The 18,615-nt window shown below is 41.6% G+C and overlaps 1 protein-coding gene across 1 annotated transcript; it reads right to left on the reverse strand.

The window, feature by feature from the left end:
- Positions 1-252: 252 nt before the first annotated feature.
- On the reverse strand, positions 253-14,700 carry zfand3 (zinc finger, AN1-type domain 3). Its single transcript, XM_027165819.2, has 6 exons — positions 14,327-14,700; positions 5,325-5,365; positions 4,380-4,544; positions 3,624-3,689; positions 2,873-3,034; positions 253-2,141 (listed from the first exon to the last, which is right to left on the reverse strand). Exons 1-6 carry the CDS (start codon positions 14,401-14,403, stop codon positions 1,987-1,989), a joined length of 666 nt encoding a protein of 221 aa, XP_027021620.1. The 5' UTR covers positions 14,404-14,700; the 3' UTR covers positions 253-1,986.
- Between the last annotated feature and the right edge of the window lie 3,915 nt (positions 14,701-18,615).

An 18,615-nucleotide genomic window follows, 5' to 3' on the forward strand; every position in this document is an offset into this window, starting at 1 on the left:
CTCTCTCCCTACACCCACACCCACCCACTCTTCCTTCCCTCACACACCACACACACACTCTCCCTCACACACACACACACTCTCCCTCACACACACACACACTCTCCCTCACACACACACACACACTCTCCCTCACACACACACACACACTCTCCCTCACACACACACACACTCTCCCTCACACACACACACACACACACTCACATATTTTTTACTTTAAGATTTAAAAGCACCAGAAAACCACAACACACGTCACTAATCCAGTTTATTCTTTTTCAGCAAAAAGGAAAGGAGAAAAAAGGAACAAACAAACAAACAAAAAAACAAATAAACCCAAAGAAAGGCTACAGAATTATCTTATCCATACTGCTTTTTATCTCTTTAACAATGTTAACCTAAAGAGGGGGGAAAAAACGCAGCTCTATGCTAGTGCGAGTTAATCAGAAACACAAAGATGGTTAAATAAGGATTTCTTTAAGATACAGGATATTCACTTATTGTATTCGGCTCTGTCCGTTCTACAGAAAAAAATAAAACAGCTTTTTGAGAAAGAAAAAAAATTAAAAATAAAAAAAAAAAGATTGGTATATTCAGCACTCTGCCTCCGACCTTCAAAAGCCAGTCCCTCCTTAAAACTTGATGAACAATATAGCTGTGTGTTGAAGGGAAAAAAAGGACGAGAAAGTGCAAAACTGGAAGTGAGAAGAAAAGTGGAGGATGTGCGGAAGTGAAGGAGGGCCGGAGCAGGAGGAAGGGGAGTAAAGACGTTAGAGGAGGAAAGAATCGTGTTGAGAGCTGTAGCTTTCTGGAGGCAGAGCATCACTAAATACATCATATGGGGGTCTGACTGGAGCTGTAAGTATACACAGGTGCGTTGTAGACCTGAACTACAGTTCCCATAAAGCCCTGGGGCGCACCATCCCGAATGAACCCGGTCCCAAGGGTACCGATTTAGCTTCTGTCCATGTGCTGGGCACACACAGACCACATGTGGTGTGTGTGTGTGTTTGAACATAATTTTGAACAAAACAACTCATGTATGTATGACTGTGTGTGTGTGTGTGTGTGTGTGTTGTGTGTCTGCACACGAGGGAAAGAGTGTGAGAAACAGAGGCATAGTGCTGCCCCTAAAGTGACAGCAGACGGCATCTCCAAAACCGAAGAAGGACGTGAGGGTGCGTCATCCACGTCGAACTCCATTTCCCATTCAAAAACGAATTGGGAGGAAGTTGTGAAATCGGGTGGGATATAAAGAACAGCGTCTGGAGGCAAAACAGACCGAAGGAGGTGGAGGATGAACGGTGGTCAGGGTGTCGGGAGGTTAGCGGGTGAAACCCGATTCCTCTCGTGAGGTCAAATGTTTGGTCCTGATCACAGATCACGCTTTCCTCAGCTTTGTGGCCTGATGGAGGTTTTCATGTTGGGAATCTGGGAATGTCCCATGACCTAGTGATCTATACATGACAACCTGAACTGAGAGAACAATAACAAATGGGTGGTAATTTAGATTTAATTAGGATGAACTGCAGAATCGTAACTGGCATGGGGGGAAAAAATAAAATAAAAAAATCAGAGACGATGGCAGCATGCCAATACGCCAGTAGCTGATTCGCAGTTCTTTTTTTTTTTCTTTTTTTCTCGAGATGTTGTTCTTCCAACATCATCCATAGGAAGGAGATTAAGACCGTTGTGAGGAGTGTCATGACCAGGAGTTTGCGTATGTGTGTGTATGTGGGAGAGAGAGAGAGAGAGAGAGAGAGAGAGACAGAGAGAGAGAGAGAAAGCAGTGCTAAGTGAGTGGTGTGTGTGCGTGTGTTATTACATTGTTCAGCACTGAGGATCTGAGCACCATTGGCCTCAGCTGAATCAGGGGGACATAAGACTGGAAGAGGAGAATACAGTATATATATATATATATGTGTGTGTGTGTGTGTGTATGCAGGGGTGTGTGTGTGCGCGTGTGTGTGAGTGTGTGTGTATGAGTGTTCAGGAACACTCCTCTCCGATGCGCTGGCAGGATCGGCCCACCTTACGGTCCAACTTCACCATCTTAAGCACGGCTTCCTCTCTCCCGCGACCCAAGTGGTCAAACAGGCAGTCGTGCTGCTCAGGCAGCCGGTGCAGCATGCAGAATACGTATCCTTAAAAAAACACACACACACACAAGTATATTTACAAGAGTGTGTGAAAGTGTGAAACAATCCATTTAGAGCTGAGACTCATTACATACACAGGCTTGTTAAGGAGCTTATCACACTTAATATGTACGCTGTTCTTAACCAGAGTGAGTGATGATTAAAAGCTCAGCATGCTTCAATTACAGCTTCGCAATTATGGGCTGTGCGGCATTGCAGCTGGAACGACATCGGTATGCACACACGTAGCCCACACAGTCGCACGCACGCGTGGACACACGCGCAGACATACACGCTCGCTATGATGGAAATAATAGGGGCGGCTGATGGGTGCTGACTAACGATAGGAGTAATTTGGCAAAAAGAGCATAGAGAGATAATCTCCACTCTGACCTGAACTGGTGAAGGATCAGTGTAAGAGCATTAACAGTAGGATCTGCCATTAAAGTGATGCCTGCTGCTGCTCACTAACACTGGGAAAGCTGTTTGATAGGCTTCAAATCAAACTGGTAATAACATTGTGTAATGAAAGCTGATGTTAAACGTGCAGATTAGTTGCCTAATAAATAAATAAATAAATAAATAAACAAACAAACAAATAACATGAGCTGCCACATGTTAGTAACATCGAACAGTACAGCGAAAGGGGGCGGGGCTACCAGGGCGTCCATTTAACAAATAGCCAGGCTAGGTGGCTAGGGAGGACAACATGCCAACACCACATAGCAAACACTGACCACAGCGGCATGATCCCAGCTCCTGCTGTACGAGCTCGAGTTTAGTTTGGCAGCGATGGCAACGCCTGCGGTTCTTCTGCTTAGGCCCTCGCTGGGATTCTTCAGAAGACTCGCCGACACGCACCCGCTTCTCCGGGGAGGCCTCGCTCTCCGAACCTGAGGCTGACAAAGCAATAAATAAATAAATAAATAATAGTACAATTATTAACAAGGATGACTGTTGAATTGTCGTGAGACTTTTTAAATACCCCTTTTCCAAGTTCATCTTCCTACATGAGCATTTCTTTCATTACACCTTTCATTCATTTCATGAGCAGCGGTACATTCTACGGGGATTATACAGTTTCAAAACTGTACAATTAATTACTCGATTTTAAATATAGTTCTCTTTTTTGCACTTTTATTCTGTCGCATTATGTTCCGTGTGAGCAAACCTTCAATCCTATTCTGCACGTTTCTAATCTTTTCATTCTCCCATAAAACGGACATATTTCTACAAGTATGCACGTTGACATATACTACAAGAATATGATGAAATATCCAGACAATATCGCTCAGCTTCTGAAGGCAGAATAATCATCAAAGTGCAGATATTCCTAGTTTGTCGGATTCTCCTGCTGAGTAGTGGCGGCGGATTGAAACCGCTTGATCGATAGCAGTGTCGACTCCGTCCTGAAAATCCTTTAGACATTCTAGTCCATTAAATGCACACACGCAAACACCCTTGGAAAGACAAGGACAAGGGGTGTACCTGTATCACAGGGCCGTTTCGTGGGAGTAGATAGCGTGCCTCGGGCTGTGTCTGTACTCGAGACTTCTGCAGGAGACGGGAGAAAAAACATGGGGGTGGGGGGTGAAAACCATTAGGTCCATATCCTCATAAAAGTAGAAAATATGTCCAGAAATGAGTGGGGAAGAGTGCTGGGCCATAACAGAGAGAAAGAGAGAGAGAGAAAGAGAGAGAGAGAGAGAGAGCATCTGGTGACTTTATATGTTCAGGAACACAGTGCTACAAATTACTGTAACTGGAGCACATTAAGTAAATTTAGATCTGGGTGCTCTGGACACATAAAATGACCCGTGTGCGCCTTGTTAATAATTTAGTAGCTGTTATTCCTTTTAAACGACCAATTTGTTATGGTCAATAAATAGCTCGCACCTAGGCTATACGTCTGTTTAATGATGTAATACAGAAATGCATGAACCCCAGCTCCCTGCATGAAAGAGCTCTTAACCGTCGCATTTCCTCATTTGCTCTGCTCTCCTTTGTTTAATTAAAGCTTCAGAACGTGTTAGTGGTTTTATGGATATGCTATAACAAGCCCTAACCCCAGCACGCCGAGGCACAGAGACACCGAGCAGTTTATTGGGAAATAAACAACGGTGGTCTTGTGTGATTTACCACGTGTCACCTTTTCCTGAAATAAATTGTAAAAAAAAAAAAAAAAAAAAAGGCTAGGAAACACTACATCATAATATTGAGCATCATAATATTCCCATAGCTCACCTTCCTGTTTGGAGAGAGGCGTGGCATCTGTGGATGGCCCCTCGGAGCCGGAGGACAGGGTTTGGCTACTGCTGCTGCTTGTCTCGTTACAGAAGACGGCTGATTGGCTATTGCTGGAGCTGGGGGCGGGCTCTGAAGCGCAGTCTGGTTGCTTCTTCTGGATGTCTGATCAAGAGAGTGAGAATATGTGAGCGGGGTAAGATCAAGTGAGGCATGGAAAATGAAGTCTAAATAAGGCTTAGAGTGGCAAAGAGGGATAAAGCCTCTCTCTCTCTCACACACACACACACACACACACATCATCATTGACACAGAAGAAAGCCATTTAAAGAGGTGCGCATTCCTCTTCCTGGCAAACGTTCAACTAGGGTACCAGACTTTTAAAGCGTTCTGGCTCGGTTTGTGCTTAATGGCATTTTAACTTCCTACGAATATCCATTGCTGTTTAATAGCCTGAACGATGCTTTCCCCATACACAGCGTTCAGTCGGTGGGAATTGTTCCCTGGTGTGTTTTCCCCACGAGCCCCAGAACACACAAGGTGTGGTGCGAGGTGAAAGTCTAGCGACTCGACTGCGGGAACTGAACCGAAGTGGTGCTGTGGATTTTCGGATAGATTCTAAAAGTTGATAAATAGAGTCTAGAATTGAGAAAATATATGCTGGATGAGACACACGATGTTTCCAAGCTGTTATTTTTATAAACGCCTAATTACAGGCTTGAAAAACAACAGGAAGGGCTTACAAAAATGCGCTTGGAGAACACTAGTCTCCCTGCAGCCTGCAAATCGGAGTAGTTGTCGATTCTGTTTAAAGATTTAAAACAGTCCGAGCTTATAACAGAGCAGCTGGAGAGTGCAGACTGTTACGTTAAAGAAGAAATGCTTAGCTAATGTTCGTGCTTGGATTTGGATAAAATTAGATCTGCAATTCACACGTTATCTTACCTGCAAAACATTTGGAGCAGAGGTTCATGGTTTTGCTCGACCTACAAAAGATGACAAAAAAAAAACACACGCACACACACACACACACACACACACAACACAGACAGGTAAATAACAACGTCTTGCTATTTCTATTCTTCAATCCGACATTTAGTTTGTGGCGGATGAAAATAAACTTGGTACGCTGCTGTGTCAGTGCGCTCTGTCTCACAGACTTGCTTCCTTTCCACGTCTGTCTTTCTCCGATGCTCTTTAAGTCCCTCCGAGAGCGAGGCACAAACAGCGAAAAACATAACACAGACGATCGGCTCTCATCATAATCAACCGCAATCATAATCACTTCCCAATCAAGAAGGCGGATGACGGCGCGTAGAGAGATAACAGCTTTCTGGGGACAAATAATGCATATTAAGTGGGTAGGACAACTAAAAAGTAAGACGTCTCTCTCTGGTCTGATTGGGAAAACTCGACCGAACTGGCCTCTTCCTATAGACAGGTGCTGGATGTAAGTCGCTCTGGATAAAAGCGTCCTGCCAAATGCCGTAAATATAAATGTGTTCATCTTGGAGTGCATAGAGAACGCGACATGACTCAGAATTTTTTTATTATTATTTGAGTGCTTTTAGTTAGTTGCCCAGTAACAGTACGGTACATCACCTCTTCTGTGTCCCACAACGTTCCCCTGACACTCGCGTGTGTTGTGGAAAATAATGACATCGTCATCGGCTGAAACCCAACTCACGCCATCTCCTACAGGAAACCTCGGCTTCGGGTTAAGCTGCCAGGCTGAAAACACCAAAATAGTCTTGATATGTTTACATTTACGGCATTTGGCAGACGCCGGAATCCAGAGCGACTTCTTAGGTAGATCTCGATCTCTCTCGTTTTATTATACAACTGAGCAATTGTTAGTGAGGGGCCTTGCTCAGGGGCCCAGGATTGGCAGCTTGGTGGACCTCCTGATTGGTAGTCCAACACCTCACCCACTAGGCTACCACATCCCTTATGCTGCGAGAAATGATTAAGACGCCTTTGGTGACATTAGTAGACATTTATCTTTGATTTCCATCAAGTGAACCGAGCCCTCGGGCAGCTGAAGGAACCGGACACATGGCGGGAAATTTAAACGGAAGCCAATTCTCTCTATCGTGCGGCCGAGTACGCTGTTCTTCATACGTTATAAACAGCACATAACATCTATACAGGCTGCACATAATACCACTAAAGACAACATATTTACGTACGGCGTGTTTGCCTGGACGCTCCAGGGCACTGATTTCTGATTGGCTGAGTGAGATTTCTATTAGAATCACAAAGAGTTTTTGAGATGAGAAAACATTGCTGCACTTCAGCTGAAATTCACATGGAGAAAAAAAAACAACAGAAAAAAGTCATTCGTTTTGTCGTTTGAAGCGATTAGTACGGATGAATCATGCACTCGACGGAGTGCTCACGGGGAATAAAGGTCAGCTTTGATTTCAGGTTGTCTTTACACACGAGTGCAATTCAACCCTGATATGGCAGCGACGGCAAACCGCTCGGGCGGCTGTTTTTCTATCAGACGCACACGTCTTTGCGGTAAGAATCGATTCTCCGTCTGCTCTCGGACTGCGAAGAGATTTTAAACAAAAGGTGATATTAGTCGGCGTTAAGATCGATTTAGATTTAAAAGACTGTTCACGGTTGCAGGTCCCATCATCACTAATGTTACAGCAGCTGCGTTTAATCATCATCATCTGACCAATCAGGATGGAGGATTCAGCGGCCACGTGGAGAATAAATACATTAACAAGTTCCGTCTTAATTAACGCAGGCCAACCTTTAAACATGACACATCACAGCACCTGGAGTCTATTTTAATACAGGGTGAAAGTGATGTGTTGACAAAATCTGGCTAAGCAGCTGCTATTTTTCCTCTGGAACGTGAAGCCATGAGATTTCTATTAATTTAGCTACTTCGTGTCAACCGTGTGTGTGTGTGTGCGTGCGTGCGCAGTAATGAAAAAAAAAATAGAAGAAGAAGAAAAAAAACGTCTTTACATAACGCATGCGAATGAAATGACTGGTACGGAGAATTTCTTACTGTTAACAAATGAGGCGCTTTCTCAGATCTTTACCCTTAGCCGAGTCAGAAGAACGCTATGCTGATCCCTCGCTATAGCAGCTTAAGATCATTTTTGTTTTTGCTCAATTAAGAAAAATTTTACCAGAGGAAAAAAAAAAAATGATGTGGCAGTTCAAGCAAAAAGCCAACAGAAAGTTTTTCTATCCTGACAAACAGCCGGAGTGAGAAATTAGTAAACAAGTTGCTTGGTGTGTGTGTGTGTGTTGCAGCGCTGCCTCTCTTGCGCACTTCTCTCCACTTTTCTCCCTCACATCACTCTGAGCCAATCAAGGTCTCAGGGGGCATGCACAGGCAGGAAGAAGTTTAATTTGACATCTCCTGTTAAATGTCAGCTGCAATTAACTTATGAAGGAAAGCGAGAGCACCAATCAAGACACAAACCTTTACCTTCTGCGGGGCGAAATCAAGGGATAAAGGCGAGAACCGAACGGGAGGCGGAGGGGAACGCAAATATCACCCCGGAGACAAGCAACGAGGACAAAACAATCTGCCAGTCGATCTGTGAGAAGAGCAAAAGGAGTACCGTCAAGGTATGCTCTCACGCGCACACACACACACACACACACACACACATATACACACACACAGGATGTCTCCGTCACTGAAACACAACCTTGGAAGATCTCTCGAAAGGTTGCACTGGATACCAAATTGCACAAAGCTGAACAAATGAACAAGGATCCTACTCGAGTCCACAAGGTAGAACATTCCGGTCTTTAGGAACTCACGGCTGTCTCGCTCGACACCTGCCACGTTGTTCGTTTTGAGATACTTTTCTGCTCCTCGTGGCTTCAAAGAGTGCTAAGACTCACTGCAGCCTTCCTGTGAGCTCTAACCCCAGTCTGCTGATCTCTCTCTCATCAACACTTTTCTGTGTAAACCCTAAAGAGAGTTAAGTGAGAGAACGTCCCAGGAGACTTCTAAAATACTCGCGATAATCCGACTCCAACCTCCACGCCAAAGTGAAAGGCGTCACAGTTTTTCCCCACGTTCTGATAAACTATCTAAACTTTAGCTCTTACCCTGTTCTCTGTATCTTGAGCTAGAACAAATGATTGTTTACGTCTTAAGATATTTATTCAACCGAGAGTTAAAACTACACTTTACTGTTTATTTGAATAAACTGAGCCATTTTAATCCGATGTTGTACACAACTTTCTCTCTCTCTCTCTGGTTCGGCCCTGATGCCCTGATCTACCTTCACAAACACAAAAATCTAATGTGTGTCTCTCGGTCTGCTGCTAAGCGACTAACAGAATTTAAAGGCTTTTATTTCCAACAACAACAAAAAATTAAATAATTAAAGAGATAAAAATCTTAATTAATTGTTCAGCCTAAATTACTTTATACCTTAAAAAAACCGAAATAAATGAATAATAATAAAAAATAAATACAATTCGCAGCATAATGACCGCATTCGATAACACTGAACTTTAATAGAAAACGTTACTTGTACTTAATAAAACATCTGAATACGCCTCATTTTGTCTCTAAACTGGTTTTCTCCTCTAACGCATGAACTAAAACAGAACTAAATAACATTGTTAATCTAAGCCGACTCTTTGTGCGTTATCGATGTGCTGTTTTGTGTCTGCGCTCTGCATCGGTTACTTGAACATCCACAGTCTGTGTGCACCGTGTGATTTGATTTCTTTTTGCTGTGCTGCAGGTGTGTATCAGGGTAAATGTTTGCACCTGATAACAGCTTAGTGCACCGCTCTATGTGGTGCAACAGGAGTGGTGTCGCCTCTGCACATAGCGATGAGTTACATTTACATCTGAGGCTCGTTTCTGTGCATCATAAACATCCGTCACATCCGGTGGGGTGGGGTGGGGGGAGGAAGAGAGAGAGAAAGTTAGAGAAAATGTGAGAGAGAGATAGAGACAGTGTGCGAGAGAGTTAGAGAGATAGGCGAGAGTTGGAGAGAGAGGGGGGAGAGAGAGAGAGAGTTAGAGAGAGAGTGTGGAGAGATAGGGGAGAGTTGGAGAGGGGGGGAGAGAGAGAGAGTGTGTGAGAGAGAGTTAGAGAGGGGGAGAGAGAAAGAGAGAGAGAGAATTATAGAGGGGGAGAGCACAGAAGAGGGGGAGAGAGAGAGAGAGAGAGAGAGAGAGAGAGAGAGAGAGAGAGAGAGAGAGAGAGAGAGAGAGAGAGAGGGAGAGGGAGAGGGAGAAGTCGGGGGTAACAAGGCAATATACATGTGTGTGTGTGTGTACTCCCTCTCTCACACACACACACAACTTCCTGTTAAAGATGCACAGTGTAATGCCATGGAAATAAAGCCATTTACATTTTTGTTAGCTTCCATAGCTTGGAAATCTACAGAACAGTCAGACCACCTATTCTTTTCCCCCCTACATGTAGATTCGTCCATTCGCTCTATATGCCTGAGTGGGTTCAGGTGGAAAGACCGAGAAGCTCCGTCAGTGTTTTCATTACAAGTGCAATTCATTGGACATGCAGCAGGTAGTGCTGTAAATTACAAAACTGCTCCATTAAGGCAACAGTGGCAGAGTTTATAAGGGCTGTTATTTGATAACTAACATCTGATTTGCGGTCATGAACAAAATGTTGTAAAACAAACCCCAGGCTGTTTCCTCCTGTCCGACAGAGGACTTATTTATATCATTAATTGGGTTCATGAATGTTGTCGAATACATTCAGCACAACGTTACAAAATGCCGGGCACATGCGACGAGACAACTGGCTTGACGATCCACTGAGACCACTGGTTTTAAACAAAGCACCGAGATGGGTAAGAAATGAACAAGACTGCTGGTTTACCAGGTTTAACACAATATGTTAATATCCACAGCCGTAAATCAACGTATTATTTAACTCTACTGCCATGACAGATACGAATCCTTATACAATAACGAGAATATGTTGGACTGTAACGTAGACAGGCAGCTCTATGCTTTGCATCTGCAGCCAGTAGCGTTCGCTCAGCTCGAACTTGGCTCTAGGGTCAGGATGGAAATGCATTGCTGGAAATCTGTCCCACAAATCTTTAGAAGCCTGTGTGGTTAGAAGTGATGCTTAAATGGGCTCGAATGCAGCCCTGAAACCAAACGGAGACCGCTGGCAATTTTCTTCAGAACTCGATAAGGTAGGAACGAAGCACTGTATTTTCATAATAATTGCAAAAGGCTGAGCCAATTTCCAAGCGGAATGAGAGTCGGTCTCATTAGACTCCGAGCTGATATTGACGATAGGATTGCGATTTGGAAACTTCTGGATCTCGAAAACGCCTGCAATACCGAGCTGCGGCTCATGAATGAAACAATGAATGAAAAGTTGAGGTGCGAGGCGCCATCATATGGGGATGAAGAATAGCCCGCTGAGATGTGCAATCTGTGCAATAACGTATACAGTCGGATAAGCTATAGATTTGTTCCCTTGAACGGGCTGAGCTCTAGCCATCTAACCAGTTCAGGGAAAACTGAAATAAGTCCAAAAGCATCTTAACAGTCAGGTCTGTGAAAATTCCCTTGTGCAATACAAACAATCTCCGTTCTGCTTGATACGCGTACAGCTGATATGTCGTGTACAAACATGCCTTTTGTGTACAGCTGGAACTGTGATCCGGGTTCGTACTTATGTAAATAAATTAGCTAGCTTGTATGACAGCACAGGCTTTTCGTACATCACCGGGTCACAAGCATCAGCAACTTCACGGTCTGATCGGATTCTCTACATTTCTGTAAAAGGCAAATAAACAAAATCGTTTCAACACCACACTCTTAGTAACGTACAGCATTCTCTACTTAGCGTGAGTGAAAAAAATCATATGTTTATCGCTTTAGTCAGGTGAACTTCACAGATCTGTGCATCTTTATAGATGCCTGAGAACTGATAAAAAGTAATAAAACATGATTAGAATGGAAAAAATAAACATTAGAAACTCAAAAATTCTCCCAAGTGTAACATCAGTCCAGATTACTGCTATTGTTACAAGGTTTAGCGTTCTGATCTCACGCTTAAAAAAATAATCATTTGCGTCTATTTTCTTCCCGCGTTTTTAAAAGAGGAGCTCATGCTATAGCTACTGTGACGTCTTTTAGCAAGAAAGCATTTGGCGGCTTGGGTTATCTTTGGGGTTCGATTGCTGAATCATCACCAGTCGTTGTTTAGCTCATGAACGAATCTGAAAATAAAATAATATCAAAAAAACACCTCTTGCAGCGTTTCAGCTAGCAGATGGCTCGAAAACGAAGACTAGTTTCACTTGATGACTTTGCAAGATTAGTCATGAAGAGAACCGGAATGAAATGTTTCTGGGGTTCAAGTGACCCGAGTCTGTAGACTGCAGACATCCAGCACTGGGTTATTCATTATTTCTGTATAAAAACTCTGCCAAAGTAGAAATGTAATTCTGGGCAACCTTTTAGCAGCATTAGCAGTGTTGTTCTTATTTGTTAATGCTTTAAGGAGGTCACTAAAGCTATATATAAAAGGTACAGATTATTGGACCATGTGTTTAGAAACTGTATCTGCAAATGTCTTGCAAGTGAGCAATAAAATAATAAATCAAACTAATCTGCCTATAAACGGTGAGTTAAAATTATTTACATCTAGATTAGGTCAAGCAGCTAAATCTCCCTTTGTGCCGTTGTAAAACGGTTGTAATGCTAGTCGTGTTCCTCGTTCGATTAAGATTTCAGTTCGGTTAGAGCCTTGAAAAAGTTGGTAGTTACTGAACATGAAGGATGAATTAAGATACTCGATTTAAACATTGCCAAAGCCAATAAACCAACATCCACAAAGTTCTGTTAGTCTTCTCTATTTATTAAACTATAATAAATAATCTAAGAAAAAGAGTTGACAAAGCAATAATCTCGTTAAATAGATCAAGGGCTAGCAAAGCAACAGCGACGACTTCTATTATACTCACCATAACTGATTAGAAGTTATACATTATCTATCTATCTAGTGTCCAATGTTATATTAACTCCTTCATTATGTAGTAATTCACTTCAGTTCTGCAGACAACTGGAATTTTTGTGGCACTATAAGTTTTTCAAAAACTTGCCACATTTTCCCAAAAAAGCAGCCATATTGAAAAGAATAACAAAAAATGTGATATTTGTATCAAATATCAAACTTCACAGACAAAAAAAACAGCACCATTTCCAAACACCCTGAAGCACTCTGTGTTCTGGTTATAAATTCTGTGAAATCACGAGTTTTCACAAAGTAACAATGCAACACGATTTTATGGGTTAAAATTTTACAAATAAACTAATTCATTTGGCAACAAAACGATCTCACAATCAGTTGACTGCTGATGTTCTAACCAGGATCCCCCCCCCCAAATGTTTACATTTATTTTCTGCAAATAAGATTAATAATAAAAATAAACACAAATCTAGTCTTTTGACATTAATCGGTTTAAAATATTTCACTGAGAAAATGCTTATTATTTATTTATTAAATTATTATTAATAATAATAATCTTTTCCTATTAATTAATTAATTTATTTATTTATTTATTTTAAACGAATTATATATTAATTCACCTATTACATTACAAACTGGTCTTCACCTCCAACAATAATTCGAATACCAAGTTTATATTAACTTTAAAATGCCTTCGCTCTAATTTTTCGAGTTATTGTTTCTATAGTTACAATAATAAATGGATGAACACAATTCGCTGTTGTGTAACAAAAACAAATGCATAACCGTCGATAGATTTTCTTTATGCTAAAGAAAGTTGTCTCCGGTGTCGGTGTCAGTGTCAGGTTTTCCACCATGGGAAAGTCTTCAGGATAGAGTTTGTGCTTTGTGGTATCCTGGTGACATGACGAGCTTGGTTTAACTTCCAGATAGTGAAAAAAAAGACAGTCGACCCATAAGTAACTACAGTAACACGTCTTGTCGTTGCTCAAGACGTGTCTTTCTGGTCGTTCTGCAACGTTCTAGATGTAGTAGATGTACGTACAGAAAGTTTCGAACCGGTAAATCCGAGTGCAATAAACATTGTTCTGGTGAGTTTTGATCATTATGAGCCACTATGGATGTTCACATGACATGCCTTGATGACTATTTTAATTCTTATATAATAGACAACTAACCAGACTGCTGTTGAACTCTGCATGAAGAATTTACTATTACCTACCATGATAGATCTGTACTCACAGTACTTCAAATCAATAATAGACAGATCAGACAATAAACTATTGGTAGAAATATAAGTCTAATACATTTTTCTTCTGTCTAATGGAGAAAGAAGCTCAGTGCTTTACCCTCCCCCATCTCTATCTGATGGGCTTTTACAGCGTTGCGCAAAAGGACTCCACCTGTGCAACTGACAGCTTGTGATCAATGATGGCGAAAGTGGACAAATAAACCAGGACTTTTTTTCCTTTCCATTATTATCATCATCATCATCATCATCATCATCATTATCTAACGGATGCTTCAGGCTCAAGTCATTTCCCTAGTGGTCGTACTATTATGTTCAAAAGCCAGCAGCTGTTCCACTGAGCTCACAGTGTTGGGTTGGATATATTATAACCTGTCAACTTGCTTGCTAGCTAGCTTAAGCTAATTAATCTATCGATTCAGCCCGGTGTGAATATTCTGCTTCAAGTAAACGTGTTCGTTTGAAACGTTTTGTGTACGTTGTGTACATAAAAGTGAAAAGAGACAGCTGAAAAAACAGACAAGCCTCCCCACCCCCATCCTGGCCTACTCAAACAATGGGCACCAACTGACAGTAGCCCCTGGAGCTAACGATTAGCTACATAGCTAGCTAGCTAGCTTTGCTAAAAGGACTGATTTCCTTCTCCCGTTTTCACCAAGTTTCAGTTATTAAGTGCTCTTGTATTAGATCTCCAAACAGACACCGTTTTCTAAAACACCTTTCGGACCTACCCCCAAAATCCACAAGGACACCGCGGAGGTATAACGTTACTCGGTGGCTTGCTCCGTTCGCTCCCTGTGTCCCCCATGGCGAAGTGTGAAAATCGGCGACCTCCTCTAAAGAAAACCCGGGGATGAGCTAGCGGCCTGTTTGTTGTGGGGGAAATTCCTCAGCTAGCCGTTTCCCCAAGTGCGCTTTACGATATAATCCTCGGTTAAAAAAAACACAACACACGACGCACACGTCACCGAGAGAACGAACTGATATTATGTTTTCAGAATAACGATAAAAAAAAACTCGAGAAATTATTAACAGCCGCGTACAGTCCGTCGGACCGCACCGGGAGCCGAGGCCGATCAGCTGGAGTGTGAGCGATACCAAGACCATTACAGGGGGTTGTTGCTTCTTGTGGAAAAGTTTAGAACGTCGAAATTCGAGTGTATTTGAAGATCGAACTTCGATCTAAACGTACATTTATATTAGAACTAAAATCGCGCAAATCGATGTACACGGAGATTCATTTTAAAGGATATTTTAATCGCAAAACTTCAAGTGTGACCCCCGGAATAAATTGGAACAGCCCAAGCTATATTCCTTGTTTGTAAAGCGATTTGTGATTGAGAAGCTCTTTTAGGGGAAGCTCTGGTCATGGCTCCTCATCCACACATGTATTATTATTATTATTATTATGTTTTTATTTACTTTTAAACCACATATTTGAGTTAAACATTTCCCATGATATTTACAAATATATATAAAAAAAATATTAGATTTATTTCTTTATTTTATTTTTGCTGCTATAAGTATTGTTCCTTACTGTGTACTTTGTTACCATAAAGATCTTCCTATTATAACTTTGCTGCTTTTTTCCCTCATACGCAGAGACAACGAGATGAGAATACCGAATAATGCACATGTAAAAAATTTTAAAATAAATAAATAAATTGTACGTACAGTTGTGTTATAGATGTTAGAATGGAATAGAATAGAATGAGATGCAGGGATATACTACTATGGAGACGGAAACAAATAAATGGAAGGTTATTGCGTAATGGTGGGAACCTTTAACTGTTCATGAGGTCTATTGCCTGGGGAAAGAAACTGTTCTTATGGCTGGTTGTGCTGGTATTCGGAGCTCTTTAGCGCCGGCCAGATGGTAAACGTTCAAAAAGTGGATGTCTTGGATGTGAGGGATCCAGAGTGATTTTCTGAGCTCTTTTCCTCACTCTGGATATATACAGTTCTTGAACGGCAAGTAAGGGAACGCCGATGATCCTTTCGGCAGCCCGAACCGTCCTCTGTAGTCTTATGATGTCTTATTTTGTCCCTGAGCCAAACCAGACAGTTACTGAAGGGCACAGAACAGACTCGATGACGGCTGAGTAGAACTGTTTCAGCAGCTCCTGTGGTTGGTTAAACCTCCTCAACTGGCTAAGGAAGTACATCCTTTCTTGGACCTTTTTAACAGTGGTTAATGTGAGTGTCCCACTTTAGATGGAGATGGTGGAGCCCAGAAAATTGAATGCCTTCAATGCAGCCACAGTGCTGTCCATAATGGTGAGTGGGGGGAGTGCAGGGGGGTCTCTGCTGAAGTCCACAATCATCTCCACTCTTTTGAGCGTATTGCGCTCCAAGTTCCAAGCTCCAAGCCCACAGACAGGAGGTTAAGTAGGCTGACTCGTCGCCGTCCTTGACTGCCAATGACTGTAGTGTTGTCCTCAAACTTTAGGAGCTTGACAAGTCAAGTCAAGAAGCTTTTATTGTCATTTCAACCATACATAGCTGTTGCAGTACACAGTGAAATGAGACAATGTTTCTCTAGGACCATGGTGCTACATAAAACAAAGACAGAGCTAAGGACAGTGGGGTCATTAGAGTTGTAGTTGTTAGAGGGACAAAAGCAGTGGGGAGACAACACAACCTTGAGGGACGCCTTTGTTAGTGGAGCAGCTGTTTGTCGAATTTCCCCAGTATTCACTTCGAGAGACATATCAAAAGTGATGAATATGTTTAAAACAGCTATATGTAAGTTATCACAAGAACGAACAAACTGATTTCAAACATTAAATGTAAATATAGATGGATAAAAATTCTATGTGGTATAAGAGGAATAAAATGATGTGTTGTGTTATACTAAATCATACTACCCCGTTATTAATTAATTTCCTATCATGATGGATTCTTGAGTGTTTTATTCCTTTCTTAACAAACGCCTAAATGTGCAGAGAATGATTCGTTCTTCCAATAACATCTGGTCAGAAGGAATCCATTTGTATATGAGGTTTTGCATATTGTGCATAGCAACAGATGGGCTAGTGGTCAGCCGTCAACAGTCAAGTTGGATGTACCTGATAAAGTGACCACTGACTATGCGCATACAAATAGAGCGACTGGTTTTCATACAAAGCTTTTCTTTGTACTGGTTGCCTAGACCAGGCTCATACCTGGAAGCGTCTTGAGATTACACCAAGCAGGTTCAGTGATATATCTCCAAACATACTGTAAGGACATCCCAGATTGTTGACATAGGTTTCCTCTTGCCTACAAGACAATTGTATAGAAATAAGAAAGAAATAGAAGCACAAAGAAAGATTTGATTCATTTAAAGGGAAGATGTCAGGCAATTGAGTGTAAAGGCCTCTCAGAAGCAGTGCAATAAAAAAACACATATGGAGGTAGAAAATAAATGTCTTGCACACGGTGTTTAATAAAAAACAGATTGAAGCGTTTGCTGCATTGAGAAAATGAAATTCTACATATGAAAACCATAAAGTCTTTATTTTCAAAGTGAATAATAACACTTGCAGAATTAAAGTCTTAAATAAAGTTTTCACTGTCAGTGGAACGTCGAGGAATAAAAAGCTTCATGACTTTCTTAGATTTAAACAATCATAAGATTGATGGATTATTTTCAGAATATAAATCTGTATTAAGTGGTTGGGGGGTCAGTGGAAGTTATTATTATTATTATTATTATTATTATTATTATTATTATTGAGATGCTCAGTGTGGGGGGCACGGTGGCTTAGTGGGTAGCACGTTCGCCTCACACCTCCAGGGTCGGGGTTTGATTTCCGCCTCCGCCTTGTATGTGTGACGTTTTCATGTTCTCCCCGTGCCTCGGGGGTTTCCTCCGGGTACTCCGGTTTCCTCCCCCGGTCCAAAGACATGCATGGTAGGTTGATTGGTATCTCTGGAAAATTGTCCGTAGTGTGTGAGTGTGTGAGTGAATGAGTGTGTGTGTGCTCTGTGATGGGTTGGCACTCCGTCCAGGGTGTATCCTGCCTCGATGCCCGATGACGCCTGAGATAGGCACAGGCTCCCCGTGACCCGAGAAGTTCGGATAAGCGGTAGAAAATGAATGAATGAATGAAGTGAATTTAGATCTACGCTAGATGTTATGGAAAATAATACTGAATAGTGTATGTTCCAGTCTGAAATACAACAGACTACAGCTGAATGATAAAAATCAGGACACGCTTCATAAAAAAGCAGGCCAATGTACTGGCCCTCACAAGCTGCTTGTTTTGCACTAAAAGTCATCCATATGGAGGTAATTTTCTGCATGTTAGATACGATCGCCAATTCTGCAAGCAAATTACTACGTAAAATACCATCTACTTACTTTCTGTGCTGAACTTGGAGCTTATCCCACACCAAGATGGGGGACAACTTGGACTGGGTGGCAGATCATCACAGATTATCATTAGCCTATGACACGTCTTTGCACTGAGGAAGGAAACCAGACCACTCTGAGGAAGCACACAAAGTGGAGGCGCAAACTGAAACACCAAACCTTTTGAAGTGACGCAAGGGTGTTAACCACCAACACCTTCCCCAACACCTCAACCCCCAACCACCACAATCACCCTTATGATATTAAAAAAAATTAAACCAACAAACCAACTATTTTTGTTGGCTAAACCAACAAAAATTCTAAAAATGAATTAGAATCTCATATTTCTCTTTTTTTTAACTCTTTTTTGAGTTTATCCTTGCATTTTTTCTGTATTTCCATAGAAGCTTCTTTGGAACAAGTCTACATTCTAACATTAACAAATCACATGGGAAAATAATTAGAAGTTTTATTTATTTATTTGTTTGTTTACAGTAATCCTAATTCCACTGAGGGTGTTTGCATTACTTACGGCTGTTACATGACGGAGGGTAGAAAAAAAAAAAAAGAAATGAACGTTCAGAAGAAAAAAAAAAGAATGTTCAATCTTCTCTTTTAATTTATAACTGCATTTCTTTAACCAGAAAAATGGCATAAATGTTGATTTTTCTCCTCACGTTAAAC

This window comes from Tachysurus fulvidraco, chromosome 4 (assembly GCF_022655615.1).
Source record: "Tachysurus fulvidraco isolate hzauxx_2018 chromosome 4, HZAU_PFXX_2.0, whole genome shotgun sequence".
Taxonomy (NCBI): Eukaryota; Metazoa; Chordata; class Actinopteri; order Siluriformes; family Bagridae; genus Tachysurus; species Tachysurus fulvidraco.

What these genes read in the sequence shown, in the direction of transcription:
- zfand3 (XM_027165819.2), bottom strand. Translation starts at nt 14,403, where the DNA reads ATGGGGGACACAGGGAGCGAACGGAGCAAGCCACCGAGTAACGTTATA. An exon ending in GCCTCTCTCCAAACAGGAAG is followed by an intron (nt 3,690 to 4,379) that starts GTGAGCTATGGG and finishes CGTCTCCTGCAG; the next exon opens with AAGTCTCGAGTACAGACACA. An exon ending in GCTGGGATCATGCCGCTGTG is followed by an intron (nt 2,142 to 2,872) that starts GTCAGTGTTTGC and finishes TGTTTTTTTAAG; the next exon opens with GATACGTATTCTGCATGCTG.